General features: G+C 46.0%; 2 protein-coding genes across 5 annotated transcripts in view; one reads left to right on the forward strand and one right to left on the reverse strand.

Moving 5' to 3' along the window:
- LOC135977338 (rho GTPase-activating protein gacV-like) overlaps positions 1–21056 on the forward strand; it is a 954030-nt gene that overhangs the window by 474689 nt on the left and 458285 nt on the right. The window lies entirely within an intron of this gene.
- The window catches only part of NSF (N-ethylmaleimide sensitive factor, vesicle fusing ATPase), a 167391-nt gene that overhangs the window by 2616 nt on the left and 143719 nt on the right, over positions 1–21056 (reverse strand). For all 3 annotated transcript variants that reach the window (XM_005311728.5, XM_065577730.1, XM_065577729.1), the window contains exons 18-20: positions 5316–5450; positions 4275–4388; positions 42–97 (exon numbers count right to left, since the gene is read on the reverse strand). In XM_005311728.5, coding sequence (XP_005311785.1) covers positions 42–97; positions 4275–4388; positions 5316–5450 — 305 coding nt within the window. The remainder of the gene's footprint in view (positions 1–41; positions 98–4274; positions 4389–5315; positions 5451–21056) is intronic.

The raw sequence follows: 21056 nt of genomic DNA on the forward strand, positions 1-21056 counted from the left end.
CTGGGTCATGGAACAGCTTTTAAAATATTACTAGTACTTACACCCCTTCTTCTCTTAGGAGTGCCAGGAACTTTCTCACACGATACTCAGGATCCATCTAGACACAAAACAAAGATGAAGGGGTGATCATTAGCAGCAGGCATGGATTTAGCAAGAACAAGTCATGCCAAACCAGCTTGATTTCCTTCTTTGACAGGATAACTGATTTGGTGGAAAGAAGGAATGTGGCGGATATAATATACCTGGACTTCAGCAGGCTTTTGACACAGTCCCACATGATATTCTCATAAATAAATTGGAGGAATGTGGGCTCAGTAGAACTGCCATTAAGTGGATACATAATTGGTTAAACAACTGCAAACACAGAGTAACTATTAATGGAAAGATGTCAGATTGGAGGGAGGACTCGAGTAGGGTTCCACAGGATTCGGTTCTGGGTCCGGTGTTGTTTAACATCTTTATTAATGACCTGGATGTTGGAATAAAGACCACACCGATCAAAGTTGCAGATGACACAAAGCTGGGGAGGGGGGCTACAGACACTTTGGAGGAAAGAGCTAAAATTCAAAGGGATCTTGATAAATTGGAGAACTGGGCTACAGACAACAAAATGAAATTCAGCAAAGACAAATGTAAGGTGCTACACTTAGGGAAGAAAAACCAAACGCACAAATACAGACTGGGGGATAACTGGCTCGGCAGCAGCACCGCTGAAAAGGATCTGGGAGTTGTGGTGGATCACAGCCTTGACATGAGTCAGCAATGCAAAACTGTTGCAAAAAGAGCAAATACAATTTTGGGTTGCATTAACAGAGGCAGAACATGCAAGTGACAGGAGGCGATAGTACCAATCTACTCAGCGCTGGTTAGGCCTCATCTAAGTACTGTGTCCCATTTTGGTCACAAATGTATAGAAAGGATGTAGAGAAACCAGAAAGGATCCAGAGGTGAGTGACAAAGATGATCAGAGGGATGGAATGCAGCCATATGAGCAAAGGCTGAAGGAATGGGGTATGTTTGCTTTGGAAAAGAGGAGATTTAGGGGGGTCATGATAGCGGTCTTCAAATTCTTGAAAGGCTGCCCTAAAAAGATGGAGAAAAGTTGTTTTCTCTTGCCACAGAAGGCAGGACAAGAGGCAATGGGTTCAAACTCCAGCATAGCAGATTTAGATTAAATCTCAGGAAAAACTTCCTCACTGTAAGAACAGTAGGACAATGGAACAATTTGCCTAGAGAAGTCGTGGAATTTCCTTCACTTGAGGTTTTCAAAAGGAGGCTGGAGCCATCTGTCTTGGATGTTTTAGAGGCAACAAATCCTGAATCTTGGCAGGGGGTTAGACTAGATGACCTTTGCGGTTCCTTCCAACCCTATGGTTCTATGAAAGAAGTCCCATAGAAAACAGGAGAGGCACTCTCCAGGCAATCATAACAGGGAAATGAACAGAACTAAGCCACTCAGCAGTCTCAGCCATGAAGACTGAACACAGCTTGGGACTGAGAAATGAAGGCTAGACTTCTGATTTATTATGAAGCCAGGGGAGAGGCTTTGTTTCTTTTGTCCCACCCAAGTAGGAGGAGTTGGAGTTATAACCATTTGGAAATCGGAGATTGCAGTTTTCTAATGTTTTATTTACATTTTATTGCATCTCACCCAGTTTGAATATAAGCTCCATATTCAGTTGTTTATTCTGTAGTCTTCAGGGAGGTTGGTGAAGTATGGTGGGCTAGTACTGGAAATACTCCACATGGACAGGCCAAAGTTTACAAATGCTGTAATTTTGGAACTAGGGAACCAAATATTCTATTTGAAGTTAGCACTCAGACCCACCCTTACCAAAATAAACACAAAAGGAGGGCTAGCTGCAACATGCTCACTGGCCTCCTGACCGACACTTGGATAGATACAGGATAATATTCAATCTGAATTCAATCTTGGCTTAGAGGAAGAGACTGAAGCAGTTCAATCTATTGGGTTTATCCAAGAGAAGGTGAAGAGGTACCTGAATGGGGAGATTTCAATCCTAGGGCTCTAGCAGACACAGGCATAACTAGATCCAGTGACTGGAACCTGAAGCTGGACAAATTCAGACTAGAAATAAGGTGAACATTTTTAACAGTGAGGTTTCAGAGTGGTAACCGTGTTAGTGTGTATCAGCAAAAAGAACAGGAGTCCTTGTGGCACCTTAGAGACTAACACATTTATTTGAGAATAAGCTTTCGTGGGCTAAAACCCACTTCATCGGATGCATGCAGTGGAAGATACAGTAGGAAGATTTTATATATATATATATATATATATATATATACACACACATATACATATATATATACACACACAGAGGACATGAAAAAATGGGAATAAAATACCTAGGCAAGTGGTGGATTCACCATCACTTGGAGTCTTTAAGGCAGCATTAGAGTCTGTCTAAAAGACACATTCAAGCTCACCCAGAAGGTCTGGACTTGAAGGGTCACTTCACGTAGTGAAATTCCAGGACTTTGGCCATGTAGGAAGCTAGACCAGAGCAGCACAATGGTCCCTCAAGACCTCTGAATATGAACTTTCTCTTATCAGTTGCGAACATGTGAATTTTTTCCTGTATCTATGGCAACAAAGTGCAGCTGAGACTTGTGTGAGAACCGATGACTTTTTGCAATACAGAGATATCAAGTGTGTGGGAGACTGAATATAAAGGAGCTATGCAGAATTCAAATTACTTTAATTAATTAATGGCCGTGGATCACATTGCTACCAACCAAATGCATACCCAACATCTGTATAAGCCGCAATTTGCTCATTAGCCACCTCTCTATTTAATGTATTCAAAATGACTTGAACCTAAGTTAAAATGCTGCCTACTTTCCCTCAGGTTGGTCTGTCAGGGATTCAAATAGTCTACGAAATGACCACCTTGTTAAACAAAATCACTTTAAATGCTTGAACATGCACTTGGATTGTAAGCGACAACATTCTTCTGAAACATTTCAGGACAGCAGCCTGTTTCCAAGGGGGAAAACACCCTACCCCCTAGCGACACCACTCACCACGTTGGTATGTAGCTGTGGGGAAAATCTAGTGCAATTTGATTCCCAGTGCCCCATTTCAGAACTGCCCTTACTCTGCACATTTTTAATCCTGGAGTTTTAAAAGCACCCACCAATGTTCAAGGTCACAATCTAACCGAAGTCATTTCCCTGTCTCAGAAGAAAGTTAGAGAGGCATCTCTTGTCAAGATTTTAAGTAAAATTGGCTGTAACTGTACCCTGGCAGGTCTGAGCCCATTAAACACATTTAATGCGTGTGAGCAATGACTTACTGACTTGCCTGTAGGTATGGAATTAAAAGTCAAGGGAAAGAGAGGAAAAAGTAATCTAGATAAATGACTTTATTCCCTCAGGTGACATCTAGTTAGAGCAGATCCTCACTGCTGTGCAAGTTTTAACAGAATTGTGAATAGTGAACAGAGGGGATACATGACTTGGATGCTGCTAAAATATAGGCTTCTTCACTTATGCTCAGTGTCCCATAGGAAGATCTAAAGACAGCACATTCACCTGCACCAAATCCATGTGATGAAAAAAAGGGGGAATGGGAGGGGAGGGTTCAAATGTAGAAGGGCTCTGAAATGTCAGCCCCTAAGGATTAGGCCCAAATGCTACACACACACTTTTTTACCTCACAGACACAATGGAGCATGTGCCTGATGGCTAGCTTGCAGGCACAGGAGATGCAACAGTGAGGGGCTAAGAGCTACCTATTTCTACCCTAGGCAATTCTTTTCTTTAAAGTGCTGAAAGTGGAAAATGAAGAGAACAGCTGGACAGCTTGACAGATTTATCTTCTTTCAGGGAAAGAGCCGCCGCACCTGCACAGGAAACTTTTTCATAACAAAATCCTCAATGATCACTATCTGCAATCTCAACTTATCACTTGTGCTTGAGAAGGCAATTCATTAAAGGTAAGTCAGCCCAGATCCTCTGGGCTGCAGACACTTCTCTGAAGACTAACTTGATACAGCTCCTGGGCCCTCTATTTTTTATAGATCTCTTAGTGGACTGAGACATGGCGCTCACTCTACTGATTGGAGCTGAACACTGCTGTAGGGAAATCTGCAAGTAACACTGTTGCCTTTTTGGAAATGTACCATGTTCAAACCATAACAGACACAATGCAGGGCTCCCAATTTCACAGAGGCAAGGGTCTGTGGACCAAAAGGTGCTTTCAAGAATGTTCTAGTCTCTCTCAGACACCCCTGAAGCAAAAAGCCTCTTACTTGTAATGACATCTCGATCAACATCAGCAGCTTCTTGATTCCGATCCACACTTTCTTCCCTTTGACGTGCTGTGCAATGGTGCTGCGCTCGTTATCTTTGAAGTTACCAAGCAGCTGGAAAGAAACCCAGAAGACAGCCAGCCACACTGGTGAGTGCAGAATTAGAAAACAGCCCTTAGCTTCGTCTCGGAAACAGTTAAGAGTAACTGCCTGGAGATGCTATAGGAACAGTCATACCAGGATACTTTTATGGCATAGCTCGTATCAACAGCATCATACAGAGCCAGCCTTTCATTGATTTACTTCCTGAATCTTCTATCCTAGGCTAGTCTTCCCCGTATGACAGAGTCTATAAGGAACATAGAGATGTGTGCTAGAGCAACCTTGCAAAACTGTTGTAGAAATGACCAGACAGAAACTACCCTTCATGGTGATGATGATAATGAAAATACTAACAGTATTTTATTTGCCCTTGTGGAGTAGCATTTTGCAAGGCTGTACTAACAGTCTGATAAGTATTTACATCATCTGCTACAAACTCCACAGTTGTGAGGAGCAGAAACCAGCCATGGGCTTGATTCTGTGGGAGGCCAAGCATCTCTGGATGTGCTCCGCTTCCTCAGCCCCCACTAGGCAACTCAATGGGAATTCAGTGCCTCGCAGGATTGGGCCCCATGAATTCAAATTTCAAATGTTTTGAGGACAACTCTGCTCTCTCTCTTCTATGCCCTCAGAACCGTTTCCAGCCAGCAGAAAAATGAAGTCACTTCCTCTCTGTATTTTTTCTCTCTCTGTATCTGCCTCCCTCTCTCTCCTGCTTTCCTTGCTATAGGGAACATTACATTCAATGACACCTGATAACTGGTGTTGGGCCAATAGAGCAAAGCAGGTCAGTGTTTCAAAATGGAGCTCTATTGCACTTTCCCCACAGACGTCTTTTGACTCCATTAATTAAGTGCTCTATTGCATGGATATTATTCACATTAACAGAGTAACTCGGGTGGTCTTTCAGCCGCCTTGACATTCAGGGGGTCTCCTTACCTCCAAGGCCTCCATCAGCTGCTCTCCTGTCGCAATACTGGGTACATGAATGGTGGTGCTGAAAGCATCTAGCATTTCCATTTCCTGCAGGACATCTTTACGGCTGGTGGTTCCAATGATTAAAAGCTTGCGACCCTGCCCATATAAGAAGGAATAAATGTCAAGAAAAGAAAGAAAAAAGGAAAGCACAGGCATCACTCTTGGGCAGATTAGGTTAACTGTAAGGAAAACAAAGGGGGGGAATGGTGAGAAATGCTGCATAAAGCCCTACAACATATCTCTAACATTGAAAAATGAGAGGCATCAGATTTAAAATATTGGTAGTCACCAGCACAAATCTTTAACAGGACAGTATCTAAGTATAAAGATAAGGAAATCAGAATCCTTCCTGCCAATCAGAAGAGACCAAAAAAGCCAGCATATCGGATTTTTTCTAGGTAGGGGTCAGAGTTCTTAGAATCACAGAATATCAGGGTTGGAAGGGACCTCAGGAGGTCATCTAGTCCAACCCCCTGCTCAAACACTTAACACTCACTGAGCTGAATTAGGGCACTTACACCTCGCAGAGCTATAGTTTCTACCTGATGATGCTGTGGCTGTGATGACTGTTGTGAAACCTAGTACGAAAAGTTCCAGCCCCTTTCAGCATTTTTACCACTGGGTCAATGTAAAAAGGTCAGAAGCTGCCAGAGCTTCATATACAGAACTCCATTCCCCCCAGCTAATGTGGCTGGAGACAAGCCAACAGGACAGCACTTCATTGGATTATGTTCTGAAGTAGCGTTTTCCACAGCCAGGAAGGACAGACACCTAATAATTATTTTTTTAAGTCAACACAAAAGCTTAAATTCTGATGAAAATGATCTGAGTAGCAGAGAGGAGCCAGTCTGGCACAGCCGGGGCATCTCCTCACCCTACCACACATACTTCTTTTTACTGTTTCAGACACAACACTATGATGAAGGCACCCTCCCTCCTCCCAGGACATAGCATGCTGGACTCCTGAATAAAGTGAATAGGTCTGAACGCTAGTAACGGTAGGTGCAGTTAACATACAGGGGAGGCTTCTGGCCCATATTTATGAATTCTCACTAACAGCTCCCAAGTTCACATGACTGGGTACACACAGTGAGTAGGAAAAAGATTTGGGGGGTTGTGGTGGATAATCAGCTGAACATGAGCTCCCAGTGTGCCCCCGTTACATCTACACAGGGCTAAAAGACCCACAGCATGCCTGCAGCTGGCCCAGGTCAACTGACTCAGGCTCGCAGGGTTCAGGCTGTGAGGCTAAAAATGGTTGTGTCAACACTCGGGCTTGGGCTGGAGCCCGAGCTCTGGGCCCTTCCATCCTTCAGAGTCCCGGATCTTGAACATGTACACAGCAATTTTTCAGCCCCAGACACTGAGCTGACCCAGGCCAGCCGCGGGTTTTTAATCCCTGAGTAGATACCCACATACTCACTGTGGCCAGAGTTTACGCAATCCTGGGATGCATCAACAGCGGAATGTCAAGTAGGAGAAGAACGGTTATTTTACCTCTCTATTTGGCACTGGAATATGGTGCCCAGTTCTGGTGCCCTCAATTCAAGAAGGATGTTGATAAATAGAAGAGGGTTCAGAAAACAGCCACGAGACTGATTACAGGATTGGAAACCTGCCTTATAGAGTTAGACTCATGGAGTTCAATCTATTTAGGGCCGAAGACCCTGGATCCCTGCAGGCACAAGGTGAGAAGGAGGCTGCAGTCCTTGCAGGGCAGAGAGCCCCAGCCAGGCCCGCGAGGAGGAAGATCAGTCCCAGGCTGCGGAGGAGGCCACCCTGCTGCTGCTAAGTGACTCCATCCTTCTTCTCCCAGTCCTGGCTAGGGGTCTCTGCTCCACCAGGCCAGAACCAGCCCCTTCAGCACCTCGTGCCTGAGTGTCTTGGGCCCCTCCCTGCACAGGGATACGTGCATAAGAGGAAAAGGTGTTACAAGCTTTGAAGAAATGTGTGATCTTGTTGCTCAGGAACATTTCCTGAGTATTTGTAGTGATGATGTAAAACAGCGTTTATGGGATAAAAAGGTGAAAACTGCTGAGGAAGTTGCTACTCTTGCTGATGAATTTGAACAAAGCTAAGCATCTATTAGAAATAAATCACAGGCAGAGGGGTTTGTTTGGTGGGAAGAAGGGTTCCTGTTTTACCCCAGGAAGGAGGGTGGATGGGAGGCTGGGCGCTCACCTCCACAAGTCCTCGTCCCAAATCTCCTGTAAAAACAGAAGAGCCAGGAAGGTGCTATCACTGTAATTCCACTGAGCACCTGAGGAATAAATGCCCTGTGCTGGGAGGGAACAGGCAGGAAGCAACTCATGGGAATGCTGCTACCCAGAGCACAGAGGCACCTCAGACAATTGCCACTTATCATACAGGGTTTGTAAAAGTAGCCTCTGCATAGCCAGGCAGGAAGCACATAAAGGCTCTGAAAATAATGGCAAGGAGCTCCTTGGGTGGAGGAATACAGGTGCAGACATTTCTGTGGTCAGGAGAAACATTGTTCGGGAGAAAGACATGCTGCCAGGACAGATGGCAGAGCTTTTGTTAGTAGGTCACAAAATCCTTGTGCCTTTGGCTAAAGTGCACATAGAAACTGAGGATTTGGAAGCTGAACTGACATTGGCAGCAGTACATGATAACCCGTCACAATTATTACTGTGGAACGACTTTTTCAATGTAGCTTGGGCTGTCAAGGGATCTGCCAGCAGCAAGGAGGAATATGGTGCTGAAACCCCAGAAGGAAAGGGCCAAGTCCCAGGAACTGCTGGAGGAATGGGAGTGTGTCTCTTTAATTCCTCTGCAGCAGTGGAAAACGGTCTGCTACCAGCTCCGGGTGTGGTTGAGACCAGCTCCTGCTGCCTCGTGGTTAAAGGCAGCGTCTCCTCTGAGGGGCAGGGGAGCGTGTTGCCTGTCAGTGAGGAAACTGTCCAGGTTGCTGGCTGCCAGCAGGTTGCAGCTGAGCAGGGGGCAGACCTCACTCTAGGGTGCATAGGAAGATGTGTCCGAAAGGGAAGCCCAGAGGAGGGGGTGGGATCCTAGAGATCACTGAGGTGGGTGAGGGTTCCATGGACTCTATAGCTGGAGGCAAACCCAACTCAGAGAGAGGGCAGGGTGTAGTGCCCGCCAGTGAAAGGGCTGTTTGGCTGCTAGCTGTGAGCCCTTCACAGCTGGACAGGGGACAGATCCACTCTAGAGAGCACAGAGGTGTGTCTTAGAGGGTGGCCCAGAGGGAGAAGTTGAAAAGGAATTTGGGTAAGTACAGGAAAGTCTCCTCACTGATTACACGGGAGGGTGTGCCCAGGACAGATTTGCTGCGTCGGCGTTTGTGCTCCCAGGCACTCAATCTGTGGATCAGGTTTTAAGAGGGGACTGGGTAACTGACCTCCCAGAGGGGAGCAGATATACAACTGACCTCTTCGAGACAGAGAAAGGGGCAACAGAGGGTACCCCAATCCAGATCCCACTTTTGCAAAATGCTATTCCTGATGTACTTGTGAAAACTAACTGTCTCTTTAATCCTACTAAAGACTTGAGTGTCAGTAAAAATGCTAATGACCCATCTGAGAAAGAGGATCCCAGACAAAACACTAAAGGGAAAGAAAGACCAGTACCTGAACACATACTGTTGTTTAGGAAGGGGCTGCAAAACACAATGGGTATTGAACAAACCGGACTGTCTAAACAGAAGGTGTGGCATGATAAACATACTTGGAAACACCTCCCTGTCATGAAGTTGCTGGTACTGTTAAGTCTCATAATATGCAGTTTGTTGGTTATGACAAAGAATTTGGTACTTATGGTAAATCCTCAAAAAATGTGTAAAACGCATGATTTTTGGAAAAAACTTTTGAACATGCTAGAAGTGGTAACAGAGACGTCCTATAATACTGCTTCTCAGCTAGTACCTGTAAACAGGCTTAGAGCTTGTCACAGCAGGGAAATCATAACAAACCTGAACTGCTGCGTGGAAGGGGAAACTGAGGCACACCGCCTCATGGCATTGATGGCTAAATGCCAAAACAGCTACACTCTAAAAGATATTGATATCTGCATTATGGTAACAATGCCACACACCAGAATGTTTTCAGGCAACCTGGGAAAAGAAACACAGAACTTTGCAAAAACACATGTGGATGACACTCCAATGTTTGGTAACACTTGGAAGTTGTATAATCAAAATCTAAAGAAGGCATTAGGCACACTGCCTTCACGTTAGTCAGTGACTAACCCTCTGGCAGGAATCTAAGGGGTGACGTGTGACACCCTGGCACCTCAATATTCACCACTGTCATGTAATGAGGATATGTTTTGTACAAAGTCTGTCTTGTGAAGTATAATTCTAAAAATCTTGATCTGCTAGACAGTAATATCTCATTGGATTGTATGTGCTATTGTTGTATGTGAAGTTATGAAGTTTGGCTATGTAGGTGTTACTGAAAACACCCACAAGCAGCCTTTTTGGTAAAACAGTAAAAAGGCCAAATAATGTTAATGGCTTATTGAGGAAATTCACACAAGCACCAGGATTACGCCAGGAACTGTGTACAACAGAAACCTCTCTGAGATAGCACTACACTATGGGAACTGTTTGATCCAGGTCACAGCAAACGAGCTTTCAAACAAGTGGGAAAAAGATATAAAAGGAGGAAAATGACATCATTCTCCCCGTGACAACACTCCTGGAAACACCTGAGGAATAAAGACTGAACAGGGGGGAATTGACGGTCCCAGGCTAAAGGCATTTCTAGCTGGTGTATGAAAACTTGGGAAACCCAAGCTGTAAAGCCAAGGCAGCTTTTGCCTTAAGAATCTGCCAGCCTGTCACTCAGAGTGAGAAGTATGTTAAGATCTGTTTGTGGTTTTGTTTATTTACTAGATAATCTGCTTTGATCTGTTTGGAATCACTTAAAATCTATTCTTTTGTAGTTAATAAACTTATTTTATGTTTTAATCCAAACCAGTGTGCGTTTGACTAAGGTGTCTGTGGAAATTCTCAGCTTGGTTACCGCAAGTGTGCATGGTCCTCTTCACATTGAGGGAGAGGTGGACCAGGTGTTAAACCCATACACTGGCCAGATTTGACCAGGGAAGGATGGTACTGCTCTGGGGTCCAAGGCTGGTGGTTAGGGAGCCTGCATGTACCTGCAGCTGGGTGTGTCCCTAGCTGTGTGAATGCTGGTGAAAGTGCAGGCTGGGAGAGCTTTGCAACCTATCACAGCAGCACAGTGTGAGAGGGAGCCCAGGCTGGTGGGTGAGAGGGCTCAGTGGTATCCCAGCTCCAGGTGGCACCCTGGGGGGAACCCATCACACATTCCCCCTACTCCTGCTTGCTGCCAGATAAGCCATTCCAAAACTGTGTAGAATTTGTAGGAAGATATTAGTAACTTCAATGGGAACACAGCAGCTATGTATAATTGACATACTGCCTGCATCGTAATCATAGAAGACTAGGGTTGGAAGAGACCTCAGGAGGTCGTCTAGTCTAACCCCCTGCTCAAAACAGGACCAACCCCAACTAAATCAGCCCAGCCAGGGCTTTGTCAAGCCGGGCCTTAAAATGATCCAACACAGAGAAAATGTCTGACCCTTTGGCATGCCATTCAGAGTGGGCAGAATTAAGGGAGATGCTGCTATCAGAAAGAAGTTTAACAACAGTAAGAAACTTTCCTTTTTGCAGCCCCACATCTCCGCAAATTCTGAGACATCTGGGAAGTAGAGAGTAGTGAACAGACGCTGGGAGGGTAAGGTAAGAAATCCAACAATAAGATGGAAAAGGAGAAAAAGGGGGGACACCCCCCCTTTTTGGGTTAAGAATTGTTCAAAGGGCAACATTATTTTTGGGCCACCACCAGCATATTTCTGCCAAAGGAGACCTCTGCTGATGCTAGTAAGTCCAGCTTGCAGTGTCTGATGAAGGTGTTGGCTGATGACCATGTGGATGCTCTTACTCTTACACAAATTGAAGAAGCCTGGGAAACAAGCAGGGAGAACTGGAAGTCCTGGCACAGTCAGGGAACTATGATGTGATTGGAATAACAGAGACTTGGTGGGATAACTCACATGACTGGAGTACTGTCATGGATGGATATAAACTGTTCAGGAAGGACAGGCAGGGCAGAAAAGGTGGGGGAGTTGCATTGTATGTAAGAGAGGAGTATGACTGCTCAGAGCTCCGGTATGATACTGCAGAAAAACCTGAGTGTCTCTGGATAAAGTTGAGAAGTGGGAGCAACAAGGGTGATGTCGTGGTTGGAGTCTGCTATAGACCACCAGACCAGGGGGATGAGGTGGACGAGGCTTTCTTCTGGCAACTAGCAGAAGTTGCTAGATCGCAGGCCCTGGTTCTCATGGGAGACTTTAATCACCCTGATATCTGCTGGGAGAGCAATACAGCGGTGCACAGGCAATCCAGGAAATTTTTGGAAAGCGTAGGGGACAATTTCCTGGTGCAAGTGCTGGAGGAACCAACTAGGGGCAAAGCTTTTCTTGACCTGCTGCTCACAAACAGGGAAGAACTAGTAGGGGAAGCAAAAGTGGATGGGAACCTGGGAGGCAGTGACCATGAGATGGTCGAGTTCAGGATCCTGACACAAGGAAGAAAGGAGAGCAGCAGAATATGGACCCTGGACTTCAGAAAAGCAGACTTTGACTCCCTCAGGGAACAGATGGGCAGGATCCCCTGGGAGAATAACATGAAGGGCAAAGGGGTCCAGGAGAGCTGGCTGTATTTTAAAGAATCCTTATTGAGGTTGCAGGAACAAACCATCCCGATGTGTAGAAAGAATAGTAAATATGGCAGGCGACCAGCTTGGCTAAACAGTGAAATCCTTGCTGATCTTAAATGCAAAAAAGAGGCTTATAAGAAGTGGAAGATTGGACAAATGAGCAGGGAGGAGTATAAAAATATTGCTCAGGCGTGCAGGAGTGAAATCAGGAAGGCCAAATCACACTTGGAGTTGCAGTTAGCAAGAGATGTTAAGAGTAACAAGAAGGGTTTCTTCAGGTATGTTAGCAACAAGAAGAAAATCAAGGAAAGTGTGGGCCCCTTACTGAATGAGGGAGGCAACCTAGTGACCGAGGATGTGGAAAAAGCTAATGTACTGAATGATTTTTTTGCCTCTGTCTTCACGCACAAGGTCAGCTCCCAGATTGCTGCACTGGGCAGTACAGCATGGGGAGAAGGTGACCAGCCCTCTGTGGAGAAAGAAGTGGTTTGGGACTATTTAGAAAAACTGGACGTGCACAAGTCCATGGGGCCGGATGCGCTGCATCCGAGGGTGCTAAAGGAGTTGGCGGGTGAGATTGCAGAGCCATTAGCCATTATTTTTGAAAACTCATGGCGATCGGGGGAGGTCCCAGATGACTGGAAAAAGGCCCATCTTTAAAAAAGGGAAGAAGGAGGATCCGGGGAACTACAGGCCAGTCAGCCTCACCTCAGTCCCTGGAAAAATTATGGAGCAGGTCCTCAAGGAATCAATTATGAAACATTTAGAGGAAAGGAAAGTGATCAGGAACAGTCAGCATGGATTCACGAAGGGGAAGTCGTGCCTGACTAACCTAATTGCCTTCTATGATGAGATAACTGGCTCTGTGGATGAGGGGAAAGCAGTGGATGTGTTATTTCTTGACTTTAGCAAAGCTTTTGATACTGTCTCCCACAGTATTCTTGCCGCCAAGTTAAAGAAGTATGGGCTGGATGAATGGACTGTAAGGTGGATAGAAAGCTGGCTAGATCGTCGGGCTCAATGGGTAGTGATCAATGGCTCCATGTCTAGTTGGCAGCTGGTTTCAAGTGGAGTGCCCCAAGGGTCGGTCCTGGGGCCGGTTTTGTTTAATATCTTTATTAATGATCTGGAGGATGGTGTGGACTGCACTCTCAGCAAGTTTGCAGATGACACTAAACTAGGAGGCGTGGTAGATACACTAGAGGGTAGGGATCGGATACAGAGGGACCTAGACAAATTAGAGGATTGGGCAGAAAAAAACCTGATGAGGTTCAACAAGGACAAGTGCAGAGTCCTGCACTTAGGACGGAAGAATCCCATGCACTGCTACAGACTAGGGACCGAACGGCTAGGTAGCAGTTCTGCTGAAAAGGACCTAGGGGTCACAGTGGACGAGAAGCTGGATATGAGTCAACAGTGTGCTCTTGTTGCCAAGAAGGCTAACGGCATTTTGGGCTGTATAAGTAGGGGCATTGCCAGCAGATCGAGGAACGTGATCGTTCCCCTTTATTCGACATTGGTGAGGCCTCATCTGGAATACTGTGTCCAGTTTTGGGCCCCACACTACAAGAAGGATGTGGAAAAATTGGAAAGAGTCCAGCGGAGGGCAACAAAAATGATTAGGGGTCTGGAGCATATGACTTATGAGGAGAGGCTGAGAGAACTGGGATTGTTTAGTCTCCAGAAGAGAAGAATGAGGGGGGATTTGATAGCAGCCTTCAACTACCTGAAGGGGGGTTCCAAAGAGGATGGAGCTCAGCTGTTCTCAGTGGTGGCAGATGACAGAACAAGGAGCAATGGTCTCAAGTTGCGGTGGGGGAAGTCCAGGTTGGATATCAGGAAAAACTATTTCACTAGGAGGGTGGTGAAACACTGGAATGCGTTACCTAGGGAGGTGGTGGAGTCTCCTTCCTTGGAGGTTTTTGAGGCCCGGCTTGACAAAGCCCTGGCTGGGATGATTTAGCTGGGAATTGGTCCTGCTTTGAGCAGGGGGTTGGACTAGATGACCTCTTGAGGTCCCTTCCAACTCTGATATTCTATGATTCTATGATTCTATACTTGTTCCACACCCACAAGGCAGCTAGAGATCTCACAGCGTGTGCTTTGATACCTTCCAGAGCAAGGGTCTCTCGCGCCTTGTAGGCGTCAGCAATATAGAGCCTAACCCACCTAGTGATGGACAATGGAAATGCTGAGTCCTTTACATCTAGGCTGGAAGGACTCAAACTGGGCACTGGATTTTCTTGTGGATGGAGGTAGAATTTCAACACTTTTTTGATATCCTCTCTGTCAGATGTTGCGGCTTTGGACAGAATGAAGGAAGGACGACTTCTTGGGAAGCATGGAAGGGAGAATTGCATAGATAATACCACCAGCTCGGATACACATCTAGCAGATATGATAGCAACCAGAAAACAGGTTTTTATGTACAGGTAGAAGGCTGTCACTAAAGTCAGGGGCTAAAAGGAATGATCTATTAATGTCTTCAAAACACAGTGGAAGATCCCATTTTGGGAAGATTGGCCTGACCACCATCCTGGCCAGTTTGACAGCCCTGAGGAACCTGGAGATCTAGGGGTTCTCTCCCAGGGATCCTGCAGACCCTGCAAAAAGGATGCTGCTGAGAGCAGAAACCTGTCATGAAATGGTACTGGAGAACATGCAAAATGGCTGGAGTCCCCAGATTCCTGGATCCTCATCATGCTCTTGGCACCAGACACTGAATTGAGCTTCTCTGGATGCTAGCGAAGTCTTGATGACTTTGGAAGATAGACCCAGCATTACTAATGATTCCCTTTCAATAACCAGGCTGTTGGCTGAAGCCAGTCTGGATATGGATGGAAGAATGAGCCTTGGGAGAGGATACCCAGTCTCCATGGTAGCCATAGAGGAGGTTCCACTGTCAGGTCTATTAAGTGGAAAATGAAGGTCTCCTTGGCCAACGGTAGTTATCAATATAACTTTCACCTGCTCCTTTTTTAATTTTCTGAATCACTTCCCCCAGGAGAGGAAAAGTGGGAAATGTGGCCATCTGTGTGAAAGGGCATCTGTTGCCATGGATTCAGGAACTCTCTCTCTGATGGGAGTACCTTGGGCTCTGTGTTCTTGCAGCTTACAAACAAATCAGCTGAAGGGAGACAACGTCCTCAAGATTAGACCAAAGACCTGATTCAGGTACCACTGCAAAGTGTTGAGCTGGCGTCTGCCTGAGCCAGTTCACCTTCTAGTTCAGCTCCCCTTTTATGTGGATTGTTCTGAGGGACAGGAGAGACTACTCTGACATTTCCATTACCTCCATCACTTCTGACTGTAGCTTTGGTCTCCTTGTCCCTACCTGGTTACTTATTTACATGTTTGTGGTCAGGGCCGGCTCTAGGCACCAGCAAAACAAGCTGGTGCTTGGGGCGGCACATTTTTAGGGGCGGCATGGCCGGCGCCAGAATGCTGCCCCTAAAAATGTGCCCCGGCCGCCCTAGCTCACCTCCGCTGCTGCTGCCAGGGCGGGCGAAACAGCTGATTCGCGCGCCGCTACTCACCCTCCCTCCCAGGCTCTCAAGAGAGAAGCGGCGCCCGCGCCGCGGCCACTTGGAGTCTCCAATATATTCCAAGAAGTTGGAAACAGCTGTTTCGCGCGCCGCTGCTCCCCCTCCCTCCCAGACTTGAGAGCCTGGGAGGGAGGGGGAGAAGCGGCGCCCGCGCCACGGCCACTCGGAGTCTCCCCCTCCCTCCCAGGCTCTCAAACCTGGGAGGGAGGGAGGGGGAGACTCCGAGTGGCTGCAGCGCGGGCGCCGCTTCTCCCCCTCCCTCCCTCCTAGGCTTGAGAGCCTGGGGGGAGGAGGCAGGGCTGGGGATTTGGGGAAGGGGCGGAGTTGAGGCGGGGCCAGGGGTGGGGTAATTAAAGAACGGGGGAGGGGGGGAGCGGCCAAAATTGTTTTTGCTTTAGGCGGCAAAAATCCTAGAGCCGGCCCTGTTTGTGGTTGTGTCGTCTGACTGAAGCTGAACGTTGTTTCCCTCCAGGGAGCTGCTCTGAGTTCTAGAAGAGCTATGCTGTATCTCTTTTCCCTCAGGCTTCCTGGATGGTTTGAAAACCCAGATGAGCACCCCAGCCCTCCCCCTCAACTACTCCGACATCTGTTGGGAAAATAACACAGCAGGGCAGAAATTATCCAACAACTTCTTGGAATATATTGGAGACAATTTTTTATTTCAAAAGGCGGAGAAAGCTACTAGGGGAGAGGCTGTTCTAGATTTGATTTTGACAAATAGGGAGGATCTGGTTCAGAATTTGAAAGTGAAAGGCAGCTTGGGTGAAAGTGATCATGAAATGACAGTGTTCATGATTCTAAGGAATGGTAGGAGGGAGAACAGCAAAATAAAGAGAATGGATTTAAAGAAGGCAGACTTTAGCAAACTCATGAAGTTGGTAGGTAAGATCCCATGGGAAGCAAGTCTAAGGGGAAAAACAATTGAAGACAGTGGCAGTTTTCCCAAAGAGACATTACTAAAGGCACAAGAGCAAACTATCCCACTGCATAGGAAAGATAGGAAGCGTGGCAAGAGACCACCCTGGCTTAACCAGGAGATCTTCAACTATCTTAAAAAAAAAAAAAAAAAAAGAGTGACAACAAAGTAGAAACTAGGTCAAATTACTAAGGATGAATAGAAACAAATAACACAAGTATGTAGGGACAAAATTAGAAAGGCCAAGATACAAAACGAGATCAAACTAGCTAGAGACATAAAGGGTAACAAAAAAACATTCTACAAATACATTAAAAGTAAGAGGAAGACCAAGGACAGGGAGGCCCATTACTCAATGTGTGTGTGTTGGGCGGGTGGGGGGGGGGGGGGGGGCGCGGCGGAAGGTGGAAACAACAACAGAAAAAAAATGTGGAAATGGCATAGGTGCTTACTGACTTCTTTGTTTCCGTTTTCACCAAGAAGGTTGGTGGTGATTGGACGTCTAACATAGTGAATACCAGTGAAAATGAGGTAGGATCAGAGGCTAAAATAGGGAAAGAACAAGTTAAAAATTACTTAAGACAAGTTAGATGTCTTCAAGTCACCAGGGCCTGATGAAATGCGCAAGGAGAATACGCAAGGAGCTGACTGAGGAGATATCTGAGCCATTAGTGATTATCTCTGAAAAGTCATGGAGGACAGGAAAGATTCCAGAAGACTAGAAAAGGGCAAATATAGTGCCAATCTATAAAAGGGAAATAAGGACAGCCCAGGGAATTACAGACCAGTCAGCTTAACTTCTGTACCCAGAAAAATAAAAATAATGGAGCAAATAATTAAGCAATCAATTTGCAAACATCTAGAAGATAATAAGGTGATAAGTAACAGTCAGCATGGATTTGTTAAGAACAAATTGCGTCAAACCAACCCGATAGGTTCCTTTGACAGGGTAACAAGCCTTGGGGATAGGAGGGAAGCGGTAAACGTGGTATATCTTGACTTTAGTCAAGCTTTTGATACTGTCTCACATGACCTTCTCATAAACAAACTAGGGAAATGCAACCTAGATGGAGCTACTATAAGGTGGGTGCAAAACTGATTGGAAAACCGTTCCCAGAGAGTAATCATCAGCGGTTCACAGTCATGCTGGAAGGGCATAACGAGTGGGGTCCCACAGGAATCGGTTCTGGGCATACAGGAGAGGGGGGGAAAGCACCCAGGTTGATCCCAGCACCCCTGGCGTGAAAAAGGATCTTTCTCAAAGTACGGGTTCCCATACGGATAGGAGGAGACCCCTGCAGCGATATGGAAGAGACTGAATGTCTTCTTCCTCCTCCTCAATGTTCTCCAATAGGGAGGGGGGCACCAGTGGAGAAGGATGGAGAGTCCTGTGGTATCAGGAAGCACTGGTAATCTGGAGACTGGGGTCTCGGTACTGAGAGTTGTTCGGTACCCATAAGTAGTGAAAACTCCGGCTCATCTAAGACTGACAAGTCCCTGGAGTACCAAGTGGGTCAGTACTAACACAATAGCTGAGGTAGACGGAGCTATCAATTTAGAGTGTGTCAATGCAGGGACTGAGGGCATCTGGCACTTTGATTTGCCCAGTACCAAGCATGCCGAGTGGGAAGGTACTGATGATAAGTCTGTGCTAGAGGGTGCCATTCTGGAGAAGTGCATATCCTTGTGCTCTCTATTCCGCTCAGACAGTACCGGGGGGCCAGTTGGAGCCGTGCTTCTCTGTAGTGCTCCAGGAGTTCCTGGTATCGGAGGAGGAATCCTTCATTTCTGCGGTGCTGAGCCAAGAGATCAAGGCTCCACACGCTGCCCCTGCCCCAAGCGCCAGCTCCGCAGATCCCATAGGCTGGGAACCACGGCCAATGGGAGCTCCAGGGGCAGCGCCTATGGACGGGGCAGTGCACAGAGCCACCTGGACATACCACTGATTAGGAATAGGAGGGGGGGGAACATGCGTTGCTTCTGGGAGCTGCCTGAGGTAAGCATCTCCCATAGCTTGCACACCCTCCCGCACCCCAACCCCCTGCCCCAGCCCTGATCCCCCTCCTGCACCCTGAACCCTTCGGTCCCAGCCCAGAGAATCCTCCTGCACCCTGGACTCCTCATTTCTGGCCCCACCCTAGAGCCCTCACACCCCCCCGTACCCCAACCCCCTGAGCCAGCCTGGTGAAAATGAGCAAGTAAGGGAGGGTGGGGAGAGTGAGCAACAGAGCAGGGGGATGGAGTGAGCAGGGGCGGGGCCTCAGAAGGAGCAGGGCAAGAGTGTTCAGTTTTGTGCTAGTAGAAAGTTGGCAACCCTAGAGCACCCATAGGGGGACACTACTCAAAGAAGAAGTTATTTTCCACTGCTAGCCATTTTCCTTCACTAATTTTCATACTTTAACAGATTAGGTTGCTACACAGATTGACAAAAGATTGGGAAATACAGAAACTTGTAACTAACTGAGGAGCTAAGTTTTGCTTTTAGCCTTGTTACACAAGACTAAGACCGTACAAGGAAATTCATGGCCCAGGGCAAGCTCAGGTCTCAACTTGTAAGATGTGACCTTCAAAAACGCACAAAAAGCATTATCAGGCAATTACACTGTTCTTGTATGTTTGTATGTTAATTGCCATCAACTTCTCAAGAAGTACCCCTAGCATGAGCTATCACGTCTTTGGATAGGTTATCTAGTAAGACATATTGGGCAATATAATACAGAAGAGTAGCCAAAAGCCCATGAATCTACGAAAAAGACTAAAATAAAATGCCAGTTTTTAAAAGTAAAAAATAAATAAATACTGCTTCACTGACAGATGCCGTTCACCTGATAATGACATACAGCAATAAAGTCACAGCATGGAAACATGCTGAGAATAGTATGCAGTAATAGCATGTCAACATATGAAAACGCACTACACTATTTTGCTGCTCCCTGATCCTCTCCTACACTGGCCAAAACCCACTAAAATCTTAGTACGCCGTGTTGCTATTCATATTATTTTATTTATTGTATCATTTTTCTAGAGAGCTCAGAGAGGAATTGTTTTATACATTTAAATAAATCAAGTCTGATCATTAGACCATACGGACTGAAAAATGACAACTGTCCAAGGGGGTGTTAATATGAAGTGAGATTGAATCCTCACTCCTGTTTGCAAAAAAGCAGCACGGGTGGAAGAATTAAGGCGAGAAAGATAAGCCACCAGTTAGGTGTTGATCCTTCATCTAAAGCACTTGTTTATAGGCCAAAAAGAATAAAAGAAACTAAGCAATGTCTACGCCTTTTGCTACACAAAAGACAAGACTAACCCAATAATCCTTACCCCTTTTGTGACTCTCGGTCCGAACAAAACAGATTTTTAACAAAGTCTTGGAAGCTGTACAATGCCATTAATTCTAAAAAGGACATTTTAAAAAACCCCAATGAACCACAGAAAGTGATATTCAAATGACGCAGAGAGCCAACACTGCCCCAAGATGGCAAATTCAGAGTTAAGGCAGAAAGTGTGCCTCAAGTCATTCAAGCAAGTCCAGCCGTCTATAGCCATGAAAACCTACCCAGCGTTCAAAACCTGCGACACTTGGGACATCACTTTGATTTGGGCTACGGACAGAATCTAAGCCTTCATGCTGACTTTCCTTGAGTTTTTGGGTCTTAGCTATTAGAACACTGTGTCTCGTAGACGTGGGGAAGAGAAGCACCATTTCTGAATGCCAACATACAGCTCTCAAAAAATGTTTAGGGTCAATTTACCAATATCACTGTTTAAAGCAAATACCAAGTCCTTGCTATGAGAATTCTGGAACCAATAGGAATCCTGGTAATGAATAAAGCTGCCCATTTTGCTGAAAATATCGTATTTTAATCCACTGATAAGATCTTACAGAAAGATTTTTATCCATAGATCTAAAAGCACTTTAAAGGTATCATCCTCATTTTAAAGTTGAGAAAACTGAGGCACACAGGAAATCAGCGGCAGAGGTGGAAATAGAATACAGGCATCCTGACAACCAGTTCTGTGCTCCGACCTCCTGGACTACACTGTCTCAAGGGCTACAAAGCAAAATCCATGTAACATTACACTACTGAAGCCACACAAAATTTCAACAACAAAAAATGTTTTCAGTGAAATGTGAAGCAGAAGATTTCAGCTTTTCATAAAGCGGGGGAAAATCAGTTTTGGTGGCCAAAATCTGAAACATTTCTTAATGATTTTTTTTTCCAGTTTTGGGGTTTCTGACAAAACAAATTTGAGGAAAGCCAATTTTCCATTAGAAAGGAGTTAAGGAGAAAACTGAGTAAGACTGGCAGAGGCTGGTGAAGCCACCACACACGCTGACTGGCCCTAAGCTGGATTCGTACTAGGGAGAGAAAAGGGAGCTTAAAGACGAACCCTGCCTGGAGCTCTCACGCTCAGTGGTCTGGGGCCACTGCTTTTTTCAGCCTAACCAAATATCTAAGGAAGGATTTTCCAAATAAATCATGCAACTACACACACAACTCCACTCCATTAGTTTCTG

This window comes from Chrysemys picta, chromosome 24 (assembly GCF_011386835.1).
Source record: "Chrysemys picta bellii isolate R12L10 chromosome 24, ASM1138683v2, whole genome shotgun sequence".
In the NCBI taxonomy this organism is placed as follows: Eukaryota; Metazoa; Chordata; order Testudines; family Emydidae; genus Chrysemys; species Chrysemys picta.